The sequence below is a fragment of the Letharia columbiana genome (genome assembly GCF_014066305.1).
Source record: "Letharia columbiana isolate WasteWater2 chromosome Unknown Sc0000051_s0, whole genome shotgun sequence".
Classification (NCBI taxonomy): Eukaryota; Fungi; Ascomycota; class Lecanoromycetes; order Lecanorales; family Parmeliaceae; genus Letharia; species Letharia columbiana.
Window position 1 is genome coordinate 166,788 of NW_023501095.1, and position 24,712 is coordinate 191,499.

The following is a 24,712-nucleotide window of genomic DNA, read 5'->3' on the forward strand; positions in this document are numbered from 1 at the left end:
GTAGGTAGACAAGGCTGGCGACCGCCATATTCAACCGGGTATTCGATCTCGTCCGGTAAAGGAGTCCTCGAAAACCGTTCAGATATTGGTCCTAATTTTCATGCCAATACCCTGCTCGTGGATGAAACGGATTCCAGCTTCACGTAACATCTTCTGGGTCGCCTGAATGGTAACTTTGGTAATTTGTTGGCAGATGCCTTGCCAGAAAAGTGGCAGTTGTAGTGGTAGAAAGCCCTTGAATGTCGACAATATGATCACTGATTCTGATAATCGATTGCCAGATTTTCTTGGCTTCTTACCCATGAGTGCACGAAATCTGTACGATGGCAGTACGGAGCACGGTACTGTTTCTGGCAGCTTGGTAGATGGCTTCTATGTCAGGAGTGTTCAGAAGGTCTGTTGACAAAAGCCAACGTTTTCGCGTTCCTTTCGTTCCAAGACGGTTGTCACTGGGGTCTACAGAATCATCAAAGCCACCGTCAGCTCCGATCATGGGACCTTCTTGCGCCGTTCAGCTGACCGCCGTTCCCTCCGCTGCACTGATCATAGCTGGGGCCTTTGGTATCCGAAGTCCGCCACTAGAGACCGAGCTGGAACTGAGCCTGGTCTAACAGAAACCAAGGACTCAGTATAATCATTGTTTATTGCGAAACAGATCGTCCGTGTACTCGTCACACTCGCGAGTCATAAGTTTCAGGTCGTCAAGCCATTTCTCTGGCATCAAGTCGAAATACCACCAGATCGCAGTATCAGGATCACCCTCCTGGGTTAGACACGGATGTCGACCACCACGGGCAACATAAGCCTCGATATCTATGAGGCACGAGAAGTCGGTATGTTTACCTTCTGGACTGCGAGGTCTAAAGACAGCGCCTCCACAGTGTCTGAAGTCGCCGTCCATATGCAGCTCGGTCAATTGTTGCCGGCGGCGCATTCCTTCAATAACGCCTTCCCAAGCACCATCCAGCAGGTCGATGCCAAATAAGGCAAGCCGTCTGACTCGCGCTCGCCCGAGGATCAGGACCATTAGATCCCAGCCGCCGATTGCAAGTCCCGAAATTGAAAGCTCTGTCAGCTTCGGCCAGATGCCGATGGCCGGAAATATTTCATCGTAACGATAGTACTCACTCACACCTGCAGGGAGAAGCGGTTGGTCGACGTCCTTGAAGAGGTGTAATGACAATCGTCTAAGCCCGAACGTGTGCGCCAGGAGTTCTGGAAGGACAGTCAAGGCGTCTCGCTGATCAGAGTTGTTCGTAGTGATTTCGATATCAAGACAGCTCAAACCTGAGTACGCTGTCATGAAGTACCAAAACTCCCAGTCGTTTAGATTGGATTTCATCAACGCTTGCTGCGAGAGACCTCCTCCTATGTGGTCCATTGGAACCTGAAGGGAAGTTATGTTTTGGTTGGTTGTGGATATCGCTCGTGTAAGCATATGAAAATGAGCACAAACATGAGAATGACCACCATCCACGTCTGGAAGCTCTTTCCACCCAAGAGGGCGAAGATGAAATGGATTCCAGCTGCGGCAAAGAGGCGAGCCTGAAGATGGCCCATGTAAGGTGTTGGGATCAGGGGTTCCGAAGTACTTACTCTGGTCAAGGTCGTAGTGCCACATCTTCTGACCGAGCACCACCGAGCGTAAATTTTTGAGGGAACGGAGCCCCGTGCAAAGGTCATCGAAAAGCCAACCCCTTTCAATACTGTGATACTCAAATGCAGAGTGATCTCTGTATTTCTGATAGCCTTCAACGAGAAATGTGTCCATTTTGTGGGTCTTGTAGAGCTTGGAAAAGCTAAATTTCTTCTTTCTGTAATCCTGGACGAATTTGTTGATCTGAACATCTACACTTTTGAAAGGTGTGTCAGGCCCCCACGGCGGCACAATCCAACGGACTTGGCGATAGACCTTGTAGCAATAATTCTTGAAATCTATATCCTTTCTGAAGAGCGAGCCATCATACACAAGCTCCCTAACACCCGCGCTCATATCCGGATGCGTCGTGATATTCCTAAAAACCTCCATATCCTTCGCCTGGCACGATATATAGACCCTATCGAACAAAGGCGTCGTGGCCAATGCGTTCCATTCCTTCGATACCAGTCTGACGGTCTTGAGGTCCCGTTTGTCGAGCTGAGCAAGCACAGCGACCTTCAATTCGGTCGGGAGGTACACTGTCCTCCGAAACCGGGTGTCGATCAGCGGTTCAAGGCCCTGGATGCGGCGTGATGACCTCCTCGGTTTATTCTCCGTTGGCCGTGTCTTTTGAGTCGACATGTTGACCAGCTCGCTAATTTTCTATGAACCTGGAACGTATCTCTATCAATTAGCATTCCCGCATTTACAGATCTCAAGTTATCGAGGAGGTATACCTGACTCAATGCAGCGTGCATGGCTCTGAGTCGAGGAAGATCAGGGTGAATGAAGGCAGAGCTTTCGCAAGAGATCTACAAACAATCGGCAAGCGAGTTTCTCCGTGCCGAGTTCGGCACGTGATCTCGAGGTTCATTTCTAGAAAACCGGCCGCGCCCAAAATACCATATCGTGCACTTTCAAAAATTTATTCCTAACCACACACTGTAGCAAACAAATCCAAACTTTGGCAGTAGTATCTCCAACCTCAACAATAAGATTGTTCACCTTTGTAGAGATTTCCTGTAAGCCGACAGAGGACACTTAAAAGGTGCAATTTTGGCGTGGCCGGTATTTCTGGACATGACCCTCGTCTCCATTCAGATACGCAGAGTACGATCAGCATCTACCAGACTTGTGGGTCCCGATTAGAATGGCAGACGCTACTGCAGGCTACTGCAAGCTACACGCGTAGTCTTCTCCACTATTCCTTATATAGAATAGGAGGTAAATAATAGAAACGCGTGTAACTTAGGTAAATATTATATCGATAATCATCTAATCTTCTAATAATTCGCTATTACTTAATTAGATATATTTAAGATTATATAATTTATTAATTAACGTTATTACCGTCGTTCTTATATCTATAATTATAAAAACCCCCCCTCTTAAAGAATTCTTTATCTCTTTTATTATCTTATATTTAGCTTATATCTTCTTCTAAAAGTTCGCTATATTTATAAACCGTAGTAAACTAGTAATAGTCTCGAGTTTAGTAATCTATTACTTTATAACTCGATTAGCCTTAGTTAAAAAAAGATATTTTATTAACTTTTTTAAATCGTAATACTTAAAATAAACGATATTTAGGGCCTTTCTTATATTAAGTCGACATCTTATCGACGCCTTAATCTTATCATCGATATCCCTCTTATAATATTTCGAGATAATATTCTTATAGAGCTTAAAGCTCGAGTTTTCTTATATAAATGCCTAGCGATTAAAATCCTTCTCTTTTAGTGTCTTAAAGAGCTAATATTAAGTCTAAATATCGCGATACGATAGTTAATATTTACGAAAGAACTCGTAATTATAGTAAGTCTTATTATCTAGCTTTTTTAACTTATTCGAGATTATAATAAGATCACCTACCGCGGTGATCTTATTCGTAAGAAGGGTTTAGATAGACGTCGGAAGCTTTTAAAGATAAGGGTATTTAGCGACTTAAGAAAGAATATTAATACGAAATTTACGAGCGGTAGTAGTAGTCTTCTTATTCTATTTCTTATCGATAATATTAATTTATAACGCAATATTAATAAAACTGAATCGCTAAAAAATAATCTTTTTATTAAGACCTTTAAGATAAGAATAATATTCCTCTATCGACGATATAGTCGAGATCTAAATTAAGAGAAACGCGTAGTTTCTATAGCCTATAACCCACTATCGTTATATTAAAAACCACTCTCGATAAATATATTTTTACTCTTCTTTAGAGGCGGTAAGTATCGCCGTCTTAATTAAAGTTTTAACGATAAGATTACTTCGTCGATATTTAAAAGCGAAGTAGAGATATTAAAAGATCTTCTTTATATAAGACCTTTTAAATTATTATCGAAGGGCTTATTCTAAATATTAGATATATAAAAAATACATTATCTTAATCTTATCGTCGTCGAGATCTAAAAACGCGTGTCGAACAGCTTTTTGCTTTATAGTAGAGTCATCAGTTAGTATATATCGAAAACGCCAGCCTCCTAGATTACTATATCACTTCTTAATTATCTTAAACGCGATCTCTAGAATATTATCGTCTTTATACTGCGCTAAGATATATATATAAGAATATTAGCAATTATACTTATCTCGAATTATTATAATATATAAAAATTAGCCTAGTCAATTAGTCTTATAAGTGGAATCTATAAGAGTGAGATAATCACGTATTCGAAGAATATTAATATAATACGAAGTAGCCTATATAATTATATACGATAACGTCTTATCGGTCTATCTAATAGCGATAATATTCTTATAAAGAAATTCTTATTAATAATATATTAATACTATAAATAAAAGAATTAAAGATTATAAATAAGCGTATTATATAATATATCTATAGAAGCTATTTATTTAGATCCTTCTACTAATTTATTAATTAAAATTATTCTTTAAATATATAATAAGAATCTAAATTATTCTATCGCTATCGAGTTCTAATATTAATTACATCTTAATATATAAAATAAGATTCGCTAATAGTAATAAGATTTATAGTAATTTTAAAATAAATATAGATCTTAATAATATTAATAATCTTATAAGACTTATAGCTCTTCTATATCTAAGTAAGAACGATATTTTTAATATATTAATTACGCTTAATAGTATTAATATTATTAATATTATAATTATACTTTACGATATTATCGAATTTTTTAATTATATACTTAATTAACGTAGAATCGTAGACGAGATAATATAACAGCGTCTTCTTTAGCTTTATAAGATACGATTATATAAAGCGAATTAGCGTCTTTTATTCGCCTTAATCTTATATTTTTATCTATTTATTTTAATACAGACGACAGTAGTAGATCTCTTCTATTACAGTAATACCGTTGTTTTAAAAGATAGTCTTATTAATATATTATCGAATCTATAGATTTATAATATACGGCTAATTACGCTAATAAGCCTCTATAAAAATCGATTTCTTTTAATTAGATAATTCGAATCAAAAGCGACAAATTATCTCGATATTTGGGGGATTATTAAAAAGGCGCGATATGATCCCGGCTATGTGCTAGGCAATTTGGGCTATAAAGGGTAAAGAGAGAGTCGACAATAATAGAAGGTGGTAGAAAGCGACGATGATATGAAAGAAATATAAGACGAAAGCATGGGAGCGAGGCATAAGCGCGTCTCCATTGTTTACCTCCTATTCTATATAGGGGTTAGTGGAGAAGACTGCGCGTGTGGCTTGCAGTAGTCCCGCAGTAGCGTCTGCCATTCTAATCGACACCGACTTCTGGCTTCTCTTTCCAGGTACTCTGTACTTACCATGGACACAATACGCATCAAATCGCCATGAAGCCTTTGGTGCGAGGACTCGGTCCTGGAATCACGGCCACGGCTCAGAAAAACCCCTCAGAGACATTTCCATCCCCCTTGCAATCAAGGCAGGCATTAGAGTCCCAAGCCCATGTCTGCAGGATGAATTCCCTCAACATATGTTACCTAGCAGTAAGTGGAACGTGGGGTTAAGCACACACGAAAGCACAGGAGTGGAACCACGACGATACCGCCGGGCAGCGGACAATGAGTGGGCGGGGAAATGGTCCCAGCACCGGCTTCGAGCCCCTCGAGATACCCGAGACCAAGGACTAGCAAAGCTGCAAACGCACGCCTGTAGGATTCTCCTTCTTTCAAGCAATTGAAGACGGTTGGAAAAGAGCCCACTCTCGACATGCAGAGGACTCTTTTTCTAATGCCACCGCATCGTCGGCATTTCTTGCGCTCCTCACAGGAAATCCTTCCATCGGTCAACGTGGGGAAATCAAGTGCAAGCATCCACTGAATCCGGGACACTCGGATCAAGAAGGAGCCGAAAAGGAGCTCGCTCTGACACAGGTCACGTAACAGCAACGAGTTGCAGCGTGTAGTAGTACAGTTGCTTTGTCCGAGTGTCTCTAAGACCCATGGTCTATAGGTAGTCAAGATGCCCGGGTCAGTACCAGGAGCGTGACAGCTGCATGTTAGCACATTCGCACTGGAGCGCGTAATAATCTTCCCCAGCATTTGCATCTTCCAGAAGGCCCGTAGAAGCGACCGTCAGAAAGTGATCTCCGTCGGGTCGCATATGACAGATAGCAAACGCACACTTTGTTTGACGTGCGAATAACATCAAGAATGCTGGAGACAAATGTCTCACCGCATGGACGTGAATGCGTTTTCGCCACCAAAATCTTATCTGAGCATCAACCCCGCATTTGAATGCAGTGGCGCCGCAGTGACGCTGCCCTAAAGGCAAGGATTGGAGGCTAAGGATCAGCCTGGTGTCATGGGGGTAACAATGAGAGATTGGAATAAAAACGGCGGATCGAAAATTCTCCGACCCGCACTTGCATGAGTAGCGGAACTAAGATGCCATCATAGAAATCCATCATAAGATGCCACTGGATCACGGTTCACAAATTTTAGTATTCTTAGAGGATAGGAGCGGTCAGCGAGACGTTGAGATCGGCGCAGTAGGCGATAGTACGCAAATGATAGGAGATGACGGTGAATGGCAGTCAATGGTTGATGGGCTTGGATATCCCAATGTCTATATTTCGTTCAAGATCGTCATGATGGTAACTCAAATATCTACAATCGAAGCGCTGCAGACAATCAAAGGTATATCGTATGCGAAGACGCAATGCTATGCTGCTCCGCGCCCAGTGCAATGCTTGTATGGGCGGCCCGCGCTTGTAACATAACGGACTAGAAGTGTAGATGGCGAACCGTCAATGCCTGAGACTGGTCAATCCTGACGCCTTTTGTTGATCCTCCATATGCCGTGTCCGTGGAGGACGAAAAGATAATTTGCCGCTGTACGCTAAACTCAGAGAAAAGGTACGTGAGGAGTTGAGACGGGTGCGCTGGCGGCCAAGGTGGGAATGATGAAGGCGCCGCATGGTGTTGGTGGGTGGTGTTGAAAGGTGGGAATCGATGTCAGATCTCGCTCCTCATCAATGCTCAATCTTCAAGGGTTGGAAATCGACCGTCTCTCATCCCGGTGCTGGACTTCTTCTTCCATCCTAGCATCTTCTTCCAAGTATTATCGTTGCGATTTCTGGGACTGTGTCCACCGAAATCGCTCGAAGGAGGTGAGTTTGGTGGTGTCATTGGTTCTCTACCCGGACTTGACACACTGGCAGAATCATCGTCCAGTAGCCCTGGATCTCCGCTACCATTTGATGTGTGACTCGGTGCACGACTACCTCTCGTGAATCCAGGAATGGGGGTCAGACGACCAGTTGGGTCATCTCTAGACCCTGACGAAGGGACATCGAGCGAGGATGTCGGAGATGTTCGTTTTCGAGATCTACTCCTGATTGAACTCTTCTCGTTTGAGCTATCTGAGCCGCCTCGTTTCCGAGGCTTGACCTCGGCAGGCTTCTGCCGACTGAGGTGCTGCTGTTGTTGAGATCTGGATGATGGAACCTCGTTCAGGAAAGAGATCAACACTGACTCTTCCATGAGGTTGTAGATGATCTTGACTGCAGCCTCCAGATCTTCGGGTTGCGGCGGCGTTGAATGATTAGGGAGTAGAAGTAATCTCTCGCGCACGCTGCTAGGAATGTTGATTTCCCGAGGGCAGTCTGGCATTATGTAGGCGTTGATCAAACGCTGCCATAGCATCCTCACGTACCGGCATTCTTCCACCTCAGGTGTCATGGGCATGCCAGCCATCTGTGCAGCCAAGGCACCGTACCTTTTCCGATACCGTTCGGCATCCATTGTAAACTCCAAATTCTCCAGACAATGATTTTGCGAGAGGTAGGCGGTGAACGCGCTGAGCGTCCATGGTGGTGGAGCGGAATTCGAGAGCACATCTGGGAGGGTTGGTCTTTGAGGATGATAGGGCCCTTCATTTTGCAGGCTGGCTTCAAGACTTGGTGGTCGAGATGATCTGATGTCTTCTATAGACATGGCGTCTTCGTCGTCGGCGTCCCAGTCTGAGATGACGATAGAACAACGAGGTGACGTTTCTGGTGGGGGTGTGGAGAGATATGACGACGGGGGTGTCTCAGGTTTCCTGCGGATCATGGCTCGTTTCCAGTCCCTAATTTTGGACCTTGTTCTTTCGCTTGCTGAAGCCTTCCTTTTCTGTGAGCGGCTTCGGCCCGGTCTATAGGAGGATAACACGTTTGGGCGAGCCACCTTGACACGAGGCCTCGAAGTCTTCGAGGAAGTTTTTCGGAGTGATGAATGTTACGTGGACCATTGAAAGGAGGGAGACGGGTATAGGAAGCTCAGTGCTGGGTCTGATTTGTGGTTTTGTTTTTTGCAGTTTGCTGCTCTGTGAGATGACGAAAATTGGCTTGATCGATTCGATGTATTCGGCCAGACACAGCGAGTACCCGGAATATTCCTCTCACGCCTAACCCTTCTCTTTTCCTGGTGAGTCAGGAGGTCCAAAGCACACGGAATGTTCGGAAGCCTGCAGGACTTGAAGCAAACTCGTCGAAATTGGTGACTTGCGGGGTTTTTGTCTTGTCGGCACACTCTGAGGGCTGAAGTGAAGGAGACACGGATTACTCGTTATGGAGACCGGTAAGGAGGGTGGACACAGACAAGAGAAGTTGAAATCAAGGATGAGGAATGAGAATGGTGAAAAGAAAGGAGTGTCTTCTCGCGACACAGATGACTGTAATAATACAGCAAATTATTGAACCAAAAAGAAACGGGGAAAGGGCTAATAAGTGGGAAGCGGCGGCGCAAGGAATTGCAAGGGTTCACATTCACTAAGGTAAGTGGAAGTAACTAAAATTTACGCTAATTCAGCGCTAGAAGGTTTTTCTTTGGGGTGTGGAACAACCTTATTTTTCAATTATAACAAATCACAACAAATCACACACATGCTTGTCTTCTCGAATTACTAAGCCTTACTCTAAGTCTTCTTCCCCATCATGCCCCCTTCACCTCCGTACTTATGCGACAAAAACAGACCAAATCTTCCGTGTCCGTCTTTGCTAGCGAGACTCCAAGTCTTGGGCCTCGGCGGCAAACAGACGAGAAGCAAACTTAGATGGGACGCTAGTGAGGAATGGTGAGTAAGGCAACAGCGAAAATAAAAGGCAGAATCCATGACTCGAATCGCTCCAGTGTGAAGCACGAGCCACCCTAAGCGACGTGCGACTCGGCTAAAGATATTGTTATTCGCGACAGTGGATGGCTTTGAGAATGAGACGGTGATACTCGCCCGATACTCGCTTTGGTACGAGGTAGAGGGACGCCTCTCCGACCCATCGCCTCTTTGGTCCAAACGTTTCGGAGAATTTGTCGAAATCCCACGCTTTCTCTTGAGTCAGAAGAAGACAGGGGTGACGGGTGTAGACAGCCCTAAGGGAATCGCTCTTGATTGGAGGACATACTACGGCCAGAAGCCGCCGCTTTACAGGGTTCGCCAATATGCTGCATTATTCACTTTCACAGCCCACGACCAGTTATAGATGGCGTCGCTAGGCCGGATGATCAGCGTGGGAGACGACATCTAATTGTTGCGCATAAATGTACCTTCAGTAGCATGTTCAGCACGCGCGCCTCTAATGACTCCACCCTCATTTTCAATTTTCTCTTGGCTTACATCATCCGTCATCCATTGATTTCGACTTTCGAGCCCTGGGGATTGAGGAAACGTCCGGACTCCGGAAGATTTCTTTTCGCAGCAGCAACACAGATCTTCCAGGCTCACTCGCCTCGACTTGAGGCTGCGCTTATACATGCCAACGCATTGTCGCGTATGTCCTGATCAGGCTACGGACCCCGTGTACGGAGTACCGGCACGGATAAGATCTTTATCAGGGAGGAGGATAAGTTCTATGATCGGAGCCGCATGATCTCCATGATCTTATTGATGCTTCATGCCAAACTGCTTTAATCCACCAACCCAGTTACCTGGTCGGCGGCTATACACTGAGGCCGACTGCCTTCGCAGACCAGTCCATGTCTTCTACCTCATCCGCGCCCTGATCAATCTTTCTTTTTTGACATTGTTTGCAGGCTTTCTGTGGTGACACGTATGCGCGACCCGGATGAAGTCTCCAAATTTGCAATGTCAATATCCCATCCAGCGGCTCTAATTCGCTCGATGGAATCATCCCATCGGTTAGAAATGTCCCTCAATGTCATTTCGAGCAGCTGAAGTAAATTTTCTGTATTTGCGCCTGTCGCATATTGCTTTCCAAAGCGGTGAGCACCCCAAAGTGCTAGTGCCCAAGCTTTCAGTTGTGCTTTGGCCGAAGCTTGACCTTTGAGAACAATATATACTGACCTCTTGGGCGAATCATACCATACTAGAAAATCCTCATGGCTGTAAATTCTGACCAATCTCTCTAAGATAAGATCGCCGTCGCGTATAGCGCCCGTCACAGTGTGCGCAGGCGCCAAAGTCTTCAGCAGGCTGAGCAAATTGACACCTATGGTAGCTTTGGCGAAGGGTGATGAGCCTCGCCATCGCAGGGCGCCATCCCATTCGAAAATGCGTTCTTGAGACGATACCTCCTCGGGTGTCATCACCTTGTTATCCACCAGCAGGTTGGACAGAACTATATTGGCTCTCTGGCGGTTGAGGCTATGCAAGCTGACTGCTCTGACTGCAGCGTGATTCATAGCCAAATGTATCGAGAGGAGCACAATGAGACATGACCAGGTGGCTATTGGAGATGATACGTATGAGACTACAATACTGCCAGCCTACATGTCGGTAAGTAGCCGTCGGCACGATCAGAGCGCAGACCTGTACCCACCAGCATCCTGCGAAAATCTGGGAGTCAGCAAACCCAATTTCAAACAAGACTTCAGTTCAGAGGACAGTTTCAGGGAGCACAAAGAAGGAAAAGATCCTCCAGTTCTGCCCGCTGGGCTTGGCTTGGCTTGAGATCAGGGTTTTGGCGCCAACTGGGACGCAATGACATCGGAATGTACGTACCCCATTAGCGAGATTATGGTTTCTTGGCTCGAGTCCTTCTGCTTGACCGTTAGTGATGGTTCTGGCTGCTATGCGCGACAAGCAACCCCGTAGGTCGTAGCCAAGGCTGCACGAAATCGGGGGTGGTAAACACACGAGATGGTCTTCCCTCCCCTTTGATGACTGGCCACCCGCCCCGGAAGGAAAATGGCGGACTCACTGCGTTCAATTCTCCTAGATTGCCCCATTTTGCGAAATGAGCACTCAAACTAGCCTTGGAACTGCCGGCAGCAACCCCACACAACGCCCTCAAGACCGCTTGAGAAGCTGAGTAAAATTACCCTTGGCGCTTTAGGCAGTGCAAGGGAGAGGCAGTCAAAAATCATAGCCGTGTCATTGAAGACGTCCGCGGCAAGCCTGTACATTTTGCATTCAGGCTCGAGCGAGGTACCGAGCCTGTGGGCGAAGAGAATCGTTGCTATTCGGCCCATGCTCTCTTGGACCACAGAGAGGAGAAGGGCAGATGTTGGTGACGCCGAGGCATCACCGACTCCGACGCCTAAAAATCATGTTGGTCGCTGTCACACCCCCAACGTGACAATGATCAATTCCGTATGATCGGAGCTTTGGAGTGTCTCACCTTGAAGCACAGCCCTAGAAGCAAGCAGTCCGGCAATGGAACTTGAGAAGGCTTGTAGAGAATCCTGTAGAACGATAAACAACAGCCCAGACAGCAATGGCAAGAGATCGTGAGAAGGCAATCATACGTAGATCTGGTACCTGTCCCGAAGCCGTTAGCCAACCCGTATCTGTTGGTTTTAGGCTAGGTACCATGAAGTGGGAGTCCAAAGGGTACGAATCCCCAAAAGCCCGACCAAATCAACATCAACGAGGAGCTTTTTGCGATGTTCAGCTTCTCGCTTTTGAAACATCTAACCACGAATAAAGCGCTATTCCGTGCTTATACCCAGATTTGAAGCAGAGATTTTGGGGGTCTCAACTCCTCGTTCAACAGCTCTCCAAGACAGCAGAGAGAGCAATGCGTACCACATGTAATCACGGGTCACGCTGTGAGGATAGCCCGCCGGCAAAAACACGTCGAGTAGCCGCATCCATAGACTGCTTTGCTCCTTTGTCTTCTAGATTTTGTAATCAAGTCGTGGTCAGCCTATTGCCCTCGGCCAATAGATGGGAGGGTTTCAATTAGGCATACGATGAATTCGATCCTGTCGCTGCTTTCGGAGGAGACGTAGGCTGCTATAGCTCTACCAGCTTCGTCGTGTTCAGAGATGTGAAGCTCCATGGCGATAATTAAGATCCAATGAATTATCTTAGGCTTTTTGGAAGGATACAACAGGTAGAATGAAGCGTCAATAATGATAAGGTGCACCAACTACTTTGGCACCACTATCGTAAAGGTCCAACAGGTAGTCTAAGCTAGGTCGACGGGGCTCCGGAATGCGCGATGACCAACAAGGTTGGTGAAACGTGAGATTGTGGAATAGAGTAATGTTAGAATCCACAACTCGTGTCGAAACAGCAGAGGCTCAAACATGAACAAGGTAAGATCGGTTATGAATTAGGATGATTCCATGTTGTCTGAAATGCCGAGCGTTCATTTACTTTAACGATTGGATGGCAGAAGATCGATCTCATGCACTGGACGAATCGGAGCCTACCTACGTACTCTATAATCCCCCTATTTAGTTCGCGGCGAGGCGGCTTCGGCAGATGAATAACTCAATCATGACGCCAAAGGACATCCCTGTAGTAATGATAATACTGCAACAATCATGATGATAATAATAATGAATCCGCAATCCTTAGAACCCCTAGAAAATCATAATGTCGACTAACAATCCCCTACCTTTATAATACTTTACCGTCAAATGATAATACGTATTCGGTCAGCGAACAATCCCACCAATCTTTTCATTCTCGCCGAAGCGCTTCATCAACTCCTGGCCGGGAAATCAGTCTGACTCTGACTGACAGGCTACTGCAGTTTGTCCGACATGAGAACCTTCGATTGCAGCACTGTTCATGCACGAACTATGTTGATGCATGTAAGCGAGCTGTGACACGCGCAAGACAGCTCCGTAGGGTCCAACTCTTGCATCTTGACTTCCTTCCTTCCTTAAAGGGTTCGCTGTAGGCGTCGAAACCATCTTTCCAATCTCCTTCCGGCTTCCTTCTTCCTTCTTTCTTCTCTTTTCACTCACCATGCCTAACAAGTATTCACATGGACTTGTTCTCTCTCAACAACAGTATCGGGGCATCATCAACAACACCGATCGCCCTCTGTCCTTGAAGACTCCCCCTGCACGCAATTCCAGATCCCATATTCACTCCACTGCATCGTCAATTCGCTCTTCCTCAAACTACTCGACTCAACGTTGTGTGTATTCGGATTATCTCCGTCTCGAGCCTGACCCCGAACCAGAGCCTTCGTACGATTACAGGACTTCTACCCGTAAACGTCCTCCATCTTTCCAATCAACACCTTCAGACCCTCCCCGATTCGAGTCGACGTCTTCCGAACCGTCACGTCCACCCTCAGACCAGCTTCGCCTCGAGTCTCCCTTCGGTTTTCGAATAGAAACCCGGCCTTCGCCACCTCCCGAGCTCGAGCCTACGCTTTCAGAGCATGCACATTACGAACTATCCTCTCCACACCGTCCCAATCCCGAGTCTTCATCCCTAGAGCGGCTTCGTCTAGGGACTCCTTTTCCCCTTCGTCCTGGAAACCCTAGGCCATCTTTGCACCACAAAAGCTCCTCTGTCGAAACACAGATATATGCTCCCGAGGCCACCATACCGCCTCCACCCACACGGGAACGCCAAGACCTAATCTCTGTAGAGACACATGAGTCCTATCCCACGCCTCCATCATTCACAGAAGAGCGCCAGCATGTATTCTCGATGGGGTCCCCGGAGACTTCCCCACCTCCTATATTCACAGAAGACCGCCAAGGGCGCTTTCCATCGGAGACTCAGCGTGCCTATTTGCCTTCTCCAACACGAGACCGCCGACAAAACTTCGCACAGAAGACTCAGGCCCTAGCTTCGCCCACGCTCTTACAAAGTCGCCAAGCCCATTCTCCTTTTGGGACGCAGAATTCGCCTTTGTTTCCCTCTGCTCGAGAAATCCAAGATTACTTCTCCATAGCAACGCAGGGCTCACAGTCAACTCCTGCTGCGACAGAAGACCGTCGAGGTGGTTCCTCCGTGAAAGCCCGCTCCGCCTTGCTTACTCCATCCCAGGATGACCAGGATCGTCTTTCATTGGATATACAGCGATTGCAGTCGTCTTCTCTAACATCAGACCACCAACGTCGCCCCTCTTGGGGGACGCAGCACTCCTCTTCTGGGCGTCGACCCCAGATTATGCAGGGATCAGTCCACGGCCGGAGACAGTCGATTGATTCACAAAATGCAAGAGATCGCCAAAATCCACCTCTTTTGGGCCCTCGGCAATTATCTCTGAATCAGTGTATCAAGGAAACACAGCACAGCCGGAGACAATCCATTGATCCGAACACTGCACAAGAGCGCCAACCTCGCCGTTCTCTGAGCACCCAGCAGCTATCTTTGGAACAATTCATCCAAGAGTCGGAGCACACTCGGAATCCTTCGACTGATTCGCAGATCTATTCACCTCAACTGTCATCATCATACACGGGGAGATTGAATCCACGTCAAACGAACTCAGCAAATGCTCAAAGATATACTCCCAGGAGCACGTCGCTCGAGCATAGCCCTCGATCACGCCGGGATCGGCCCTCAGCGCTTCCAGGTACATTTGCTTCGCAGCACAGAATACTACTACCTACCAGCGAAGGCGCTTACGACAACATCTTGATTGAAACTCATGGATTTCCTCCTGAACGCCCACCTTCCCCCCGGCGACGCCGGACTCGAGCAAAAGCTTCTCGCTGACACAACGGGCGGAAGAACTCCAAAGGACAAGACCTCCACCAATCCCACAACGTAGCGCAAGGCGCAGCCCTTCACGACAGCGATCCATTTTACGATCGACCAATTCGTCGGTTGTTTACCTCCCTTCGGAGCCTCCAAGACCGGAAACCTCTTCAGCTATGGATTCCCCGACCAACTCGAGAGAAGGCACGGCTTTGCATTCTCCAACGTTTTCTCCACGGAGATTTTCGACCAACGCAACCATGTCTCCCCAATCTGTGTCTTTCTCTAATTTTAGTGAGACAATGACATCTCCCCGGCGGGTGTCGTTCAGCCAGTCTAGAGACAGGGAATACTTCGAGGACGCAGATCTTGAGTCTCTACCTTCAGAGATTGACTTTAATGTCTTACCTTACGAGGACCACAACGCCGGCCCGGCCATTTTTCGTGCCACCCAGTTAGGAATCGAAACCCCAGTCTCACCTCGCTACGAAAACCCCCATGCCGGGCCAGCCTCCTTCCGCGCCAGTCAACCAGGACTTGGAAAACCAGTCTCACGTGATAGACGGGTCTCATCTCGTGCCTCGTCCTTCGACTCCGCGGCTCCTCCACCCATTGGCTTGAACAGACGCATATCCCACGCCATTGCTGAATCATACCAAGCTAGAATGCCCAAAAAAGAAAGCAGAATGTCACTACTTTCATTCCTACGATCAACGCCCACTCCCAAAGCCGTCCTTTACTCTGAAGTTACACAAGGCAAACCGCCAGTCCCAGTGTCCATCTCGAGAACTGCCGCTCCCTCCATTCCATTGCTCTTCCCCGGATACAGGGGTCAATTTCCACCGATGCGAAAGATGCAAGATAAGGGTTTGAGGTCTGGACTTGAGCCGAGGGTGAGACCTGGGTTAAACGCACGAACAAGCGCACCACGGAGTACTGCTCATACAGATGCGGCGGAGAAGAGGAAGTCGTGGTTCAAGGGCGATGATGACGACCAAAGCCACGGAGCAGGTCGTCCCGCGAGGAAAGCGGAGCTCGAGAGGATATTGAGCAATCTGTGAAATGGAAGTAGGACCAGATGGTTTGAAATAAAGGGTTGGCGAATGCACATGTCGAATATCACACTAGAGCGGTAATGGACAACGAGACGAGCATGTACATATTGCTTTGCTTGCTTGCTTGCTTCTTTTGAAAGGCTTTGCACTTTTTGGAATCTGTTTCGATCGGACTGCGTATTTGATACCCCCAAACGCTATTCATGTTCCATGCCTGTCCGCATAGAAATATATCAGTCGAACCCATTCTTCCCCCAAAATCAAATCTAAAAATCAAATCGTCAGCCCTTCGATACGTCTCAATCACAACTTTGCAGGATCCGAATAGCTGAACACCCCCCCCCCTCTTTTTCTTTAATTTTTTCTTCTCTATCTCATTAACCATCTGGTGGAGGAGAAGAAGAACGCACTCGATCCGATACCCCCACATGGGAATGGGGAAAAACCCTCGTGTTCATCGAGGACATCGTCCATGTTTCCAACAATAACGAATGTATCTCATGCGTTCCAGAAGTGCGCTACTTAACAGAGCGAGGACACGGATAGATCAAGCGAGATCCCACCACATTAAGTAAAAAGATTCATTAGTGTCCTCGCTCTGTCAGGTAGCTCACTTCTGGAACGCACGAGTATCTCAATTAATCGTATGGGAACACGTTACACTTAGTATGGGCCACCCCAACGCTAAGGCCGCCCCAATACGAATTTTTTCAATTATTTTATCTACTCACCCACATATATATATACTATAAACTATTATCATCTATTTTAGCCTCTCTAGCTCTTTTAATCTTAATTAACTATTTAATTCTTATTATAATAGCCTTAAACTACTTAATCTTCTTATTTCTAAGTATATTATATACTCGAGACTCTTAGATATTTATTTACTTTAAAGCCTTTAAAATCTTTATAATCTTCGTTTTCTTATATATAGTAATTTTATTTCGAGTCTAATAAGAGTAAATAATATCTTTCTTCTAAATTATTATATTAAACTCTATTTTACGAGTTATTTAAGCTATTATATATCTGTAAATCTAAAAAGTTTCTATAAAATTTGAAATTGCTAATCGCGCGTTAGTCGCGGAAATTATAAAATTCGTCGAATTAATAAATCTAATTAAAATCTATTTAAATTCCGTCTAATTAGTAATTATAGTTTACTTTTTATACGCTATTCGCCGATTTAATAATTACTATTTACTATTAAAATATTATTCGTTAATTTAATAATTACTATATACTATTCGAATAATATTTATTAATTTAATAATTACTATATATTATTTAAATAATATCTATTAATTTAATAATTAGTATATATAACAGAATAAGGTAGGGCTGAACTAGAAAACCTTGAATTTATATGTGCAGCCAATCATCAATTCGTCAGGTCTACGCTTTTTGGTTAGACACCGCGGGTAAACAAATTAGCGTCCGCGACCATCAAAAAAATAGGTGTACATTATTGACATATAGAATAACTTTTTTATTTTCTATTAACTTTTTGAGATTTTAAATTTTAAATTTTGGAGCGCAGTCTGCGCTTTCCGAATTTTTAAGAATTTTGAAATTTCGTTCTATAATTATTAAAGCGCAAGGAATTCAAATATCGCTCACCAAAGTCCGCTCAAAAGTTCGCTCGACAGCCCTAATCAAAAAACAGGTGTACATTATTTGATTTTAGAATAACTTTTTTGTTTTCTATTAAAATTTTAGAATTTTTGGTTTAAACTATAGAGTATAATGTGGGCTTTTAGATAAATTAAGAATTACTAAATTTAGTCTTATAGATATTTAAAGGTAAGGAATTTAGATATCGCTTATTAAATATCGCTTACCAAAATTTAGACGATAGCCCCGATTAAAAAAAAATGATTATGAATTTAATTCATAGGCCTTTACTCGTTACTATATACTATTCGAATAATTTTTTTAGAAATAGTAATTATCTTATACTAATATTTTATTATTTTTATAATTCGCGATATCGATTTAACTCTATAAGTCGAGTTCGATTTAACTTAGTTATATTATAAGCCCGATTCGATTTAACTTAATAATACTATCGTTAGATATTAGATTTATATATATAAATTTATATTATTATATCGAGTAATCTATCTTCTCTATTAAAGATAAGAGTATTATTATTTATAATATATTTTATAAGCGTTAATTATCTAAGAAGAAAAATCGTTATTAATACGCTTTTTTATCGCTATAATCGCGTTAAAGTTAATATAATATATATAAAGACTAATAATATATATTTATATTTTTATTATTCGATCTTAGCTCTATTAATCTCTTCTCTTAATATCTATTAAACCTAATACGTTATAGATCTTAACGCTACTTACGCTAAGGCGCCGACATCGCATATTCTATATTAGAGTCCCTTTTAGAGTTTAATTTTAATAATATATCTTATATACCTAGGGGCTTAGCGAACATAGATCTACTTTATATATCTCGAAGTTTTAATATTTCTTAGAGATTAATTCTACTATTAAATATACTATTAAACTCTATAATAATATTACGTCTTTTATAGCCTATATCCATCAGCTAATCGCTAATAAACTACGCTTTTATAATTCTAATCTCTCTATCTTTTAAAGGAAAAGGCCTATTATTATTACGATATTGGGTTTACCTCTAGATTATATAGTAGAAAACGAAGATAATATCGAGAGCCGTTATAGCGTTAATAATAAGTTCGAGAATTTCTTATCAGTAAAAGATCTTACTATAAAAGAATATCTTATAATTACTAAGGCCGAAAATTGTTATCTAGAATAAGAATAAGAATTAGCTACGTTAAAGGCTTACAATCGCGAGCTTTATAATACTAGCTTATCATCTACGACTAGCGAAGATCTATCTATATCGATTACTATCGCGCCTCTAATAAATATATTAATTAAGACGAAAATACTTCGCTCTAAAAGAATATATTCTTATAAGAATATTAATAAAAGAAAGCACCTACGCTAATTCCGCGAAATCGAAATCAAGTTCCTTATAAATTCTAAGTATTTCATTATTAACTAATTAAGAATTATTTATTATATATAATCCTTAGAAGGCGACCCTAATACTTAATAATATAGATATTATTAAATCTATAATCTAAGAGATATAACTTTTAAATTCTTTAAATAGTTCCTACTTAATTTAGTAGCGGATCCAATAAACCGCTATCTTCTCGCTTATAAAAAGTAAAAGAAGACTAAATAACGCTTCGATTAGAAAATATCTATTTTTAAGACTTATCTAAAGAAGCTAGAGGTTTATATAATCTTATTTTCTAAGAAGTATTAAGCTAATTTCTTCTTAGCTAAGCTTAAATTAGAGCTTAAAAATAAGATTCTAAATATTAATAGTATATCGAAATAATAAAAAGAAATTCTTACTTAGGCTATTATATAGAAAAAGATTTTAAAATACGTACGCTTCGGCGACGATTCTTATTCGAAGTTTTTAAGGGGATCCGCTAAGAATAAATCTCTAAAGAATCGAATTTCGAAGCCTAAATTAGCTCTAAACGGCGGCGCTTATATAGCGCGCACTTAAGACGATAACGTAAAGCGTAAAGTTGAATCCTTTAATTCTAATTATAAGAAGGATAGTTATTTCTATTATAGAAAATAGAATTATTAGATATCTAAGTATTTAGATCTCGATAAATCGCTTATAGCTTATATCGGCGTAGTATTAATAAAAAAAGATTTAATCTCATAACCGCCTTAGAAGCGAGGTAAGAATAACGATTAATAAAGATAATTTCTTCTATTCTTATAAAGAGATAAATAAAGCTTTAAAATAAATAGAGGTAACTCGTTACTCTACTCGACACTAAAGTATATATTAATTTAATTTTATAAAAGTTCGTAATTTAATAGAACTTAAAATCTTATAACGTTATTTTACTATAATCGAAAGCGCTAAGTAACTAAAGTATATATTACTATAACGCGTATTAGCTAAATTATTAGTTAGTAAATAGCTAGAATTAGAATAGAAAGTATAGTATACTCTTTTATATCGTTAATTAAAAAGGCCTTAATATCGTATTAGATATACTTAAACTAAGTTAATTATAAGTACTATTAGACTTAACGGCGGAGTAATAGCGATTTAAGATTAACGCTAATAAATTATAGATTAAAGAACTAGTTAAATTTATCTAAACTATCGAATAAAAGTTAAATATATTCGCAATTATATATACTATAGTAATGCGAAGCGAATCGGAAAACGAGCGTAGTCTAAAGCTTTCTTAGAAGTTACTAGAGTTTAACGACGTTTTTTTTAATAAAAAAGTAGAAATCTTACTTACGCTTAAGTAGGGGGATTATATTATTAAGATTAAGAGCGATAAGAAGTCGCTATATAATCTTTTATATAATCTATCTTAAACGAAGTTAGCGAAGCTATAACGCTATCTAGAGAATTCTCTTTAGAAAAACTAAATTCGTTACTTAACTTTCTTAGCCGAAATATCGATTCTTTTTATTTCTAAAAAGAATAAAGGGCTTTATTTTTATATTAATTATCGAGGCCTAAATGCGATAACTATTAAAAATCGATACTCGCTATCTCTAATTATTAAGACTCTAGATCGCTTATATAACGCTAAAGTCTTTATAAAGCTAAATCTTAAAAATATCTATTATTAAATTTGAATTAAAGAAGGCGATAAGTGAAAAATAGCGTTTCGTAGTCGCTATAGCTACTTCGAATATTTAATTATATCTTTTAGACTCGTTAATATATTAATAACTTTTTAAGCGTATATTAATAAAGCTCTTATAAGTCTAATAAATATAATATACGTAATATATTTAGATAATATTCTAATTTATAATACTAAGTTAGCGAAGTATTAGCGATATATTAAGTAAATACTTAAGCGTTTACGCTAGTTTTAACTATATATTAATCTAAAGAAATATTAATTCTATATCGAGCGAGTTAAGTTTCTAGAGTTTATTATATTTATTAAAGATATCGCGATAGATTAAAAATATATCGCTATTATTAAGAAATAATTAAAATTAAAAAGTTATTAGAATATATAAGTCTTTTTAGATTTTATTAATTTCTATCGATAATTTATCTATAGCTATTCTAATATAATAACGCTATTTATTAATTTATTAAAAGAGAGTAAGAATAATAAGAAATCTAGATTATTAAAGTAGATAGATAACGCGAAGCTAACGTTTTAATAGCTTCGAAACACTTTTATAACCGCGTCGTTTCTACGCTATTATAATCTAAATTTAAAGTTATATCTTAAGATCGACGCTTTTAACTTCGATATAGAGACTATACTTTTATAATTAAATAAGAATAATTACTAGCGACTAATAATATTCTAATCTAAGAAAATAATTTCTATAAAGTAAAATTATAAGATTTATAATTAAGAGTTACTCGCTATTATAGCGTCTATAAAATAATAGTATTACTATCTAAAAGATAATACGTTTTATATTAAGATCTTAATAAATTATAATAATTTTAAGAGCTTTATAAAGTAGAAGAAATTAAACTTCAGACAAGCCCGTTAGACGCTAAAGTTAGCTACTTATAACTTTAAGATTTTTCATTAAATAGATAAATTAAACTCTATTAACCCATCATCGCGACGCTCTAACTATAAGAGGATTTCGTCGTTAAATATTAAACTTTTATTAATACTATAGAATAAGCTTATACTTTAAATTAGCGATAAGTAGTTATAAAGGAATAAGAAGGTTATAGCGGCTATAGCGTCTATATTTCGTATTATTAATATCTAGATAATTATTTCTAAAAAGAAGTCTAAAGTTATATAAGAGATTACTTATAACGTATTTTAAAGACTAATAAAAATATTAATTTGAGATCTATAAACTTATGATAATTAGATAAACTCTTTTTAAATTAATATTAATAAATTAATAATTAAGCGTTACATACGTAGCTAAATATAAATCTTAGACTTTAAAAAACTATTAAGATATAATAGTCGCCTTTATATCTCTAAAGATAAGATCTTAAAAAAAGAGCTTATTAATAAATATTATAATAATTCGTTATTAAGATACTTTAGCGCTATAAAAACGTATAAGCTACTTATTTATAAATACTATTAAAACGAAAGTCTAAAGTAAGTTATCGACTATATTAAGATATATAACGTTTATTAACGAACTAAAGCTTCGCGATATCGTCTATATAGCGAGTTAAGCTCGCTTTCTATCATTACTAAATTATAGAAAAAAATTTCTATAGATTTTATTATTAGCTTATTAGTGAGTAAGTATAAGAGTATTATCTACGATGCTATTCTAGTTATAATAAATCAATTTATAAAAATAATAAAATATATTTCTATATCTATTATAATCGATACCGCTTAGCTAGTAAAAGTATTTCATTTTAAAATAATATATCGCTATAGTATATTAAACGATATTATTAATAATAAAGGCTCTATATTTATTAATAGCTTCTAGTTTATCATTTACTTTCATTTCAAAATTAAGCGATATCTAAATATCGCCTTTTACTCGTAAACCAACGAGTAAACTAAGCGATAAAATTAGGTACTAGAATACTTCTTACGCGTATTCGCTAATAATAAGTAAAATATTTAAACGAAATAATTATTAATAGTAGAGTTCGCTTATATAAATAATTAATATTCCTCTATTAAAATAATATTATTCTTTCTAATATATAAATATTATTATAAAATTCGTTAGAAGATTAAGAACGACTTCGTTAAGAAGAAGATACCCGCTATAAATAATAGAATAAAAAAATTATAAATATTAAGAGATAAGATAGTAAAGCGTTTTTATAGCGTAATTACGACTTAGTTTAAGTATTATAATAAAACGTATTAGTCTTAAAGCTATAAGATAAATAATTTAATAATATTAGCGACTAAGAATTTAAAGTAAAAATATCTAAGTAAAAAGTTATTTTATAAATTTATAAAATTATTTTAAATTATAGATAAGATAGAGGCGTAAACGTATCGCTTACTTCTATCCTCAATATATAAAATCTATAATATCTTTCATATATTATTACTTAAGTTTTATTATCTTCGCGATTATAGTAATATAGCGAAAGCCTTTATATAAATCTTCGATCTTATTAATAATAATAAGCTTTAAAAGATCGAAGAAATTATTAATAAGATTAAATATAAGAAAGATATTTAATATAAAGTTAAATAAACTAGTTAAGGCGAAGAGTATAATTAATAACTATTAGATAATAAACTTATTAATACTAATAAGCTAACTTAAGTCTATAAATAAGCGAGTAATAAGCGAAAGTATTAAGTAATAAATAATAAGTCTCTTATTACTAAAGAGCTTAATTAATTATATAAATTAATGGCGAGTAAGCGAAGGCGATAAAATAAGATATAATTATCGATTAGATTAGATATATTTCTAGATAATACTTATACTACGCGTATATTTCTTTATACTTATTATTATTAAGATATAGATTAATAAAATAATTATATTATTTAACTATCTATTAAACTCTATTATAGAGAAGATTTATCGTACTAGAATATATACTATTAATATAAACGTATTTTTACTTAAAGCAGCCATTAAAGAACTATCTAAAAATTCCACATTAGCGCTACTACTAAAAAAAGGTCGTTACTTAAGTATTCTCTATTATCTTAGCGTTAGAGATCGAATCGAGTTTATCGATTTAATTCTCTAATAAGAAGATAATTAAAGTATAATCTTTATATTAATATCCGTCAATATCCGCCGTATATTAACAAAGGCTCTTAAGCTTCTTCTCTAATAACTTATTTATTCCCTTAATCCCTTCAATTTCTTTATACGCTTATATACCGTTACGAGCTAATCTTAAAGATCTATAATTATAATAAAGACGGCCGAAGCTATCGCTATCGTATATTTCTATAATTTATACTATTAGATAATCTTCTTATTAAGCTTAGCCCGTTAATAAAATAACTTTCAAGATTATCTAGCGCGGCGATAGCGTTATATTAATTTTCTTATCTATATCTAAAGATATAGAGGAATTTTAATATAGCGGCTAATATCGCGCCTTTCGATCTTATAATTATCGTAGAGAGGAGATTTATCTTAAATATATAAATCGTTATCTTAATAAAAGTAAGTTCTATATAATAAATTAGATACTAGAACTTATTAATAAATATATATATGAAGTAATAATAATAGAAATAGTTAAGAATTAGTAGTCGCGTCTGCGAGATAATTATACACTTACTATTAAAGTTATTATTATTATTAAAAAAGAATATTATAGAATTATTAGTCTACGCACCAACGCGATTAATAATAATAAGATACTTATAATAAAGAGAAGTAGACTATTAATATAATAAGATATACTATATTTATATTAATATTAATATCGATATTATAGCGCTAAAGTAAGCACTTATAAGAGAGACGTTAGAAGTTATAAAGAATAAAAATAAATAATTTAAAGAGAGTTTTTATATTCTCTATTATAGCGCTAATATTAATGAATAGTACTTAATAACGTAGATAGTAATAACGCGATAATATTTTACTACTATCTATTAAACCGCGTCGTCTAACTATTATTATTATTTCTACTATTATTAATTAATAATCGAGAATATTATCGCGAACG

The 24,712-nt window shown here is 39.3% G+C and overlaps 6 protein-coding genes across 6 annotated transcripts; 2 read left to right on the top strand and 4 right to left on the bottom strand.

Moving 5' to 3' along the window:
* Window positions 1-634: 634 nt before the first annotated feature.
* On the bottom strand, window positions 635-2,281 carry HO173_010668 (uncharacterized protein; the record flags this gene model as incomplete). Its single annotated transcript, XM_037312553.1, has 1 exon — window positions 635-2,281. One exon carries the CDS (start codon window positions 2,279-2,281, stop codon window positions 635-637), a length of 1,647 nt encoding a protein of 548 aa, XP_037160601.1.
* A 4,821-nt stretch (window positions 2,282-7,102) lies between these two features.
* Window positions 7,103-8,176, bottom strand: HO173_010669 (uncharacterized protein; the record flags this gene model as incomplete). Its single annotated transcript, XM_037312554.1, has 1 exon — window positions 7,103-8,176. One exon carries the CDS (start codon window positions 8,174-8,176, stop codon window positions 7,103-7,105), a length of 1,074 nt encoding a protein of 357 aa, XP_037160602.1.
* Window positions 8,177-10,102: 1,926 nt separating this feature from the next.
* On the bottom strand, window positions 10,103-10,741 carry HO173_010670 (uncharacterized protein; the record flags this gene model as incomplete). Its single annotated transcript, XM_037312555.1, has 1 exon — window positions 10,103-10,741. One exon carries the CDS (start codon window positions 10,739-10,741, stop codon window positions 10,103-10,105), a length of 639 nt encoding a protein of 212 aa, XP_037160603.1.
* A 25-nt stretch (window positions 10,742-10,766) lies between these two features.
* Window positions 10,767-11,572, top strand: HO173_010671 (uncharacterized protein; the record flags this gene model as incomplete). Its single annotated transcript, XM_037312556.1, has 2 exons — window positions 10,767-10,835; window positions 11,399-11,572. The coding sequence occupies 2 exons, from the start codon at window positions 10,767-10,769 to the stop codon at window positions 11,570-11,572; spliced, it is 243 nt and encodes an 80-aa protein (XP_037160604.1).
* Window positions 11,573-11,620: 48 nt separating this feature from the next.
* On the bottom strand, window positions 11,621-12,342 carry HO173_010672 (uncharacterized protein; the record flags this gene model as incomplete). Its single annotated transcript, XM_037312557.1, has 4 exons — window positions 11,621-11,743; window positions 11,807-11,819; window positions 12,087-12,178; window positions 12,253-12,342. 4 exons carry the CDS (start codon window positions 12,340-12,342, stop codon window positions 11,621-11,623), a joined length of 318 nt encoding a protein of 105 aa, XP_037160605.1.
* A 920-nt stretch (window positions 12,343-13,262) lies between these two features.
* On the top strand, window positions 13,263-16,021 carry HO173_010673 (uncharacterized protein; the record flags this gene model as incomplete). The annotated part of the gene is made up of 2 exons (XM_037312558.1): window positions 13,263-14,835; window positions 14,994-16,021. 2 exons carry the CDS (start codon window positions 13,263-13,265, stop codon window positions 16,019-16,021), a joined length of 2,601 nt encoding a protein of 866 aa, XP_037160606.1.
* Window positions 16,022-24,712: the final 8,691 nt, after the last annotated feature.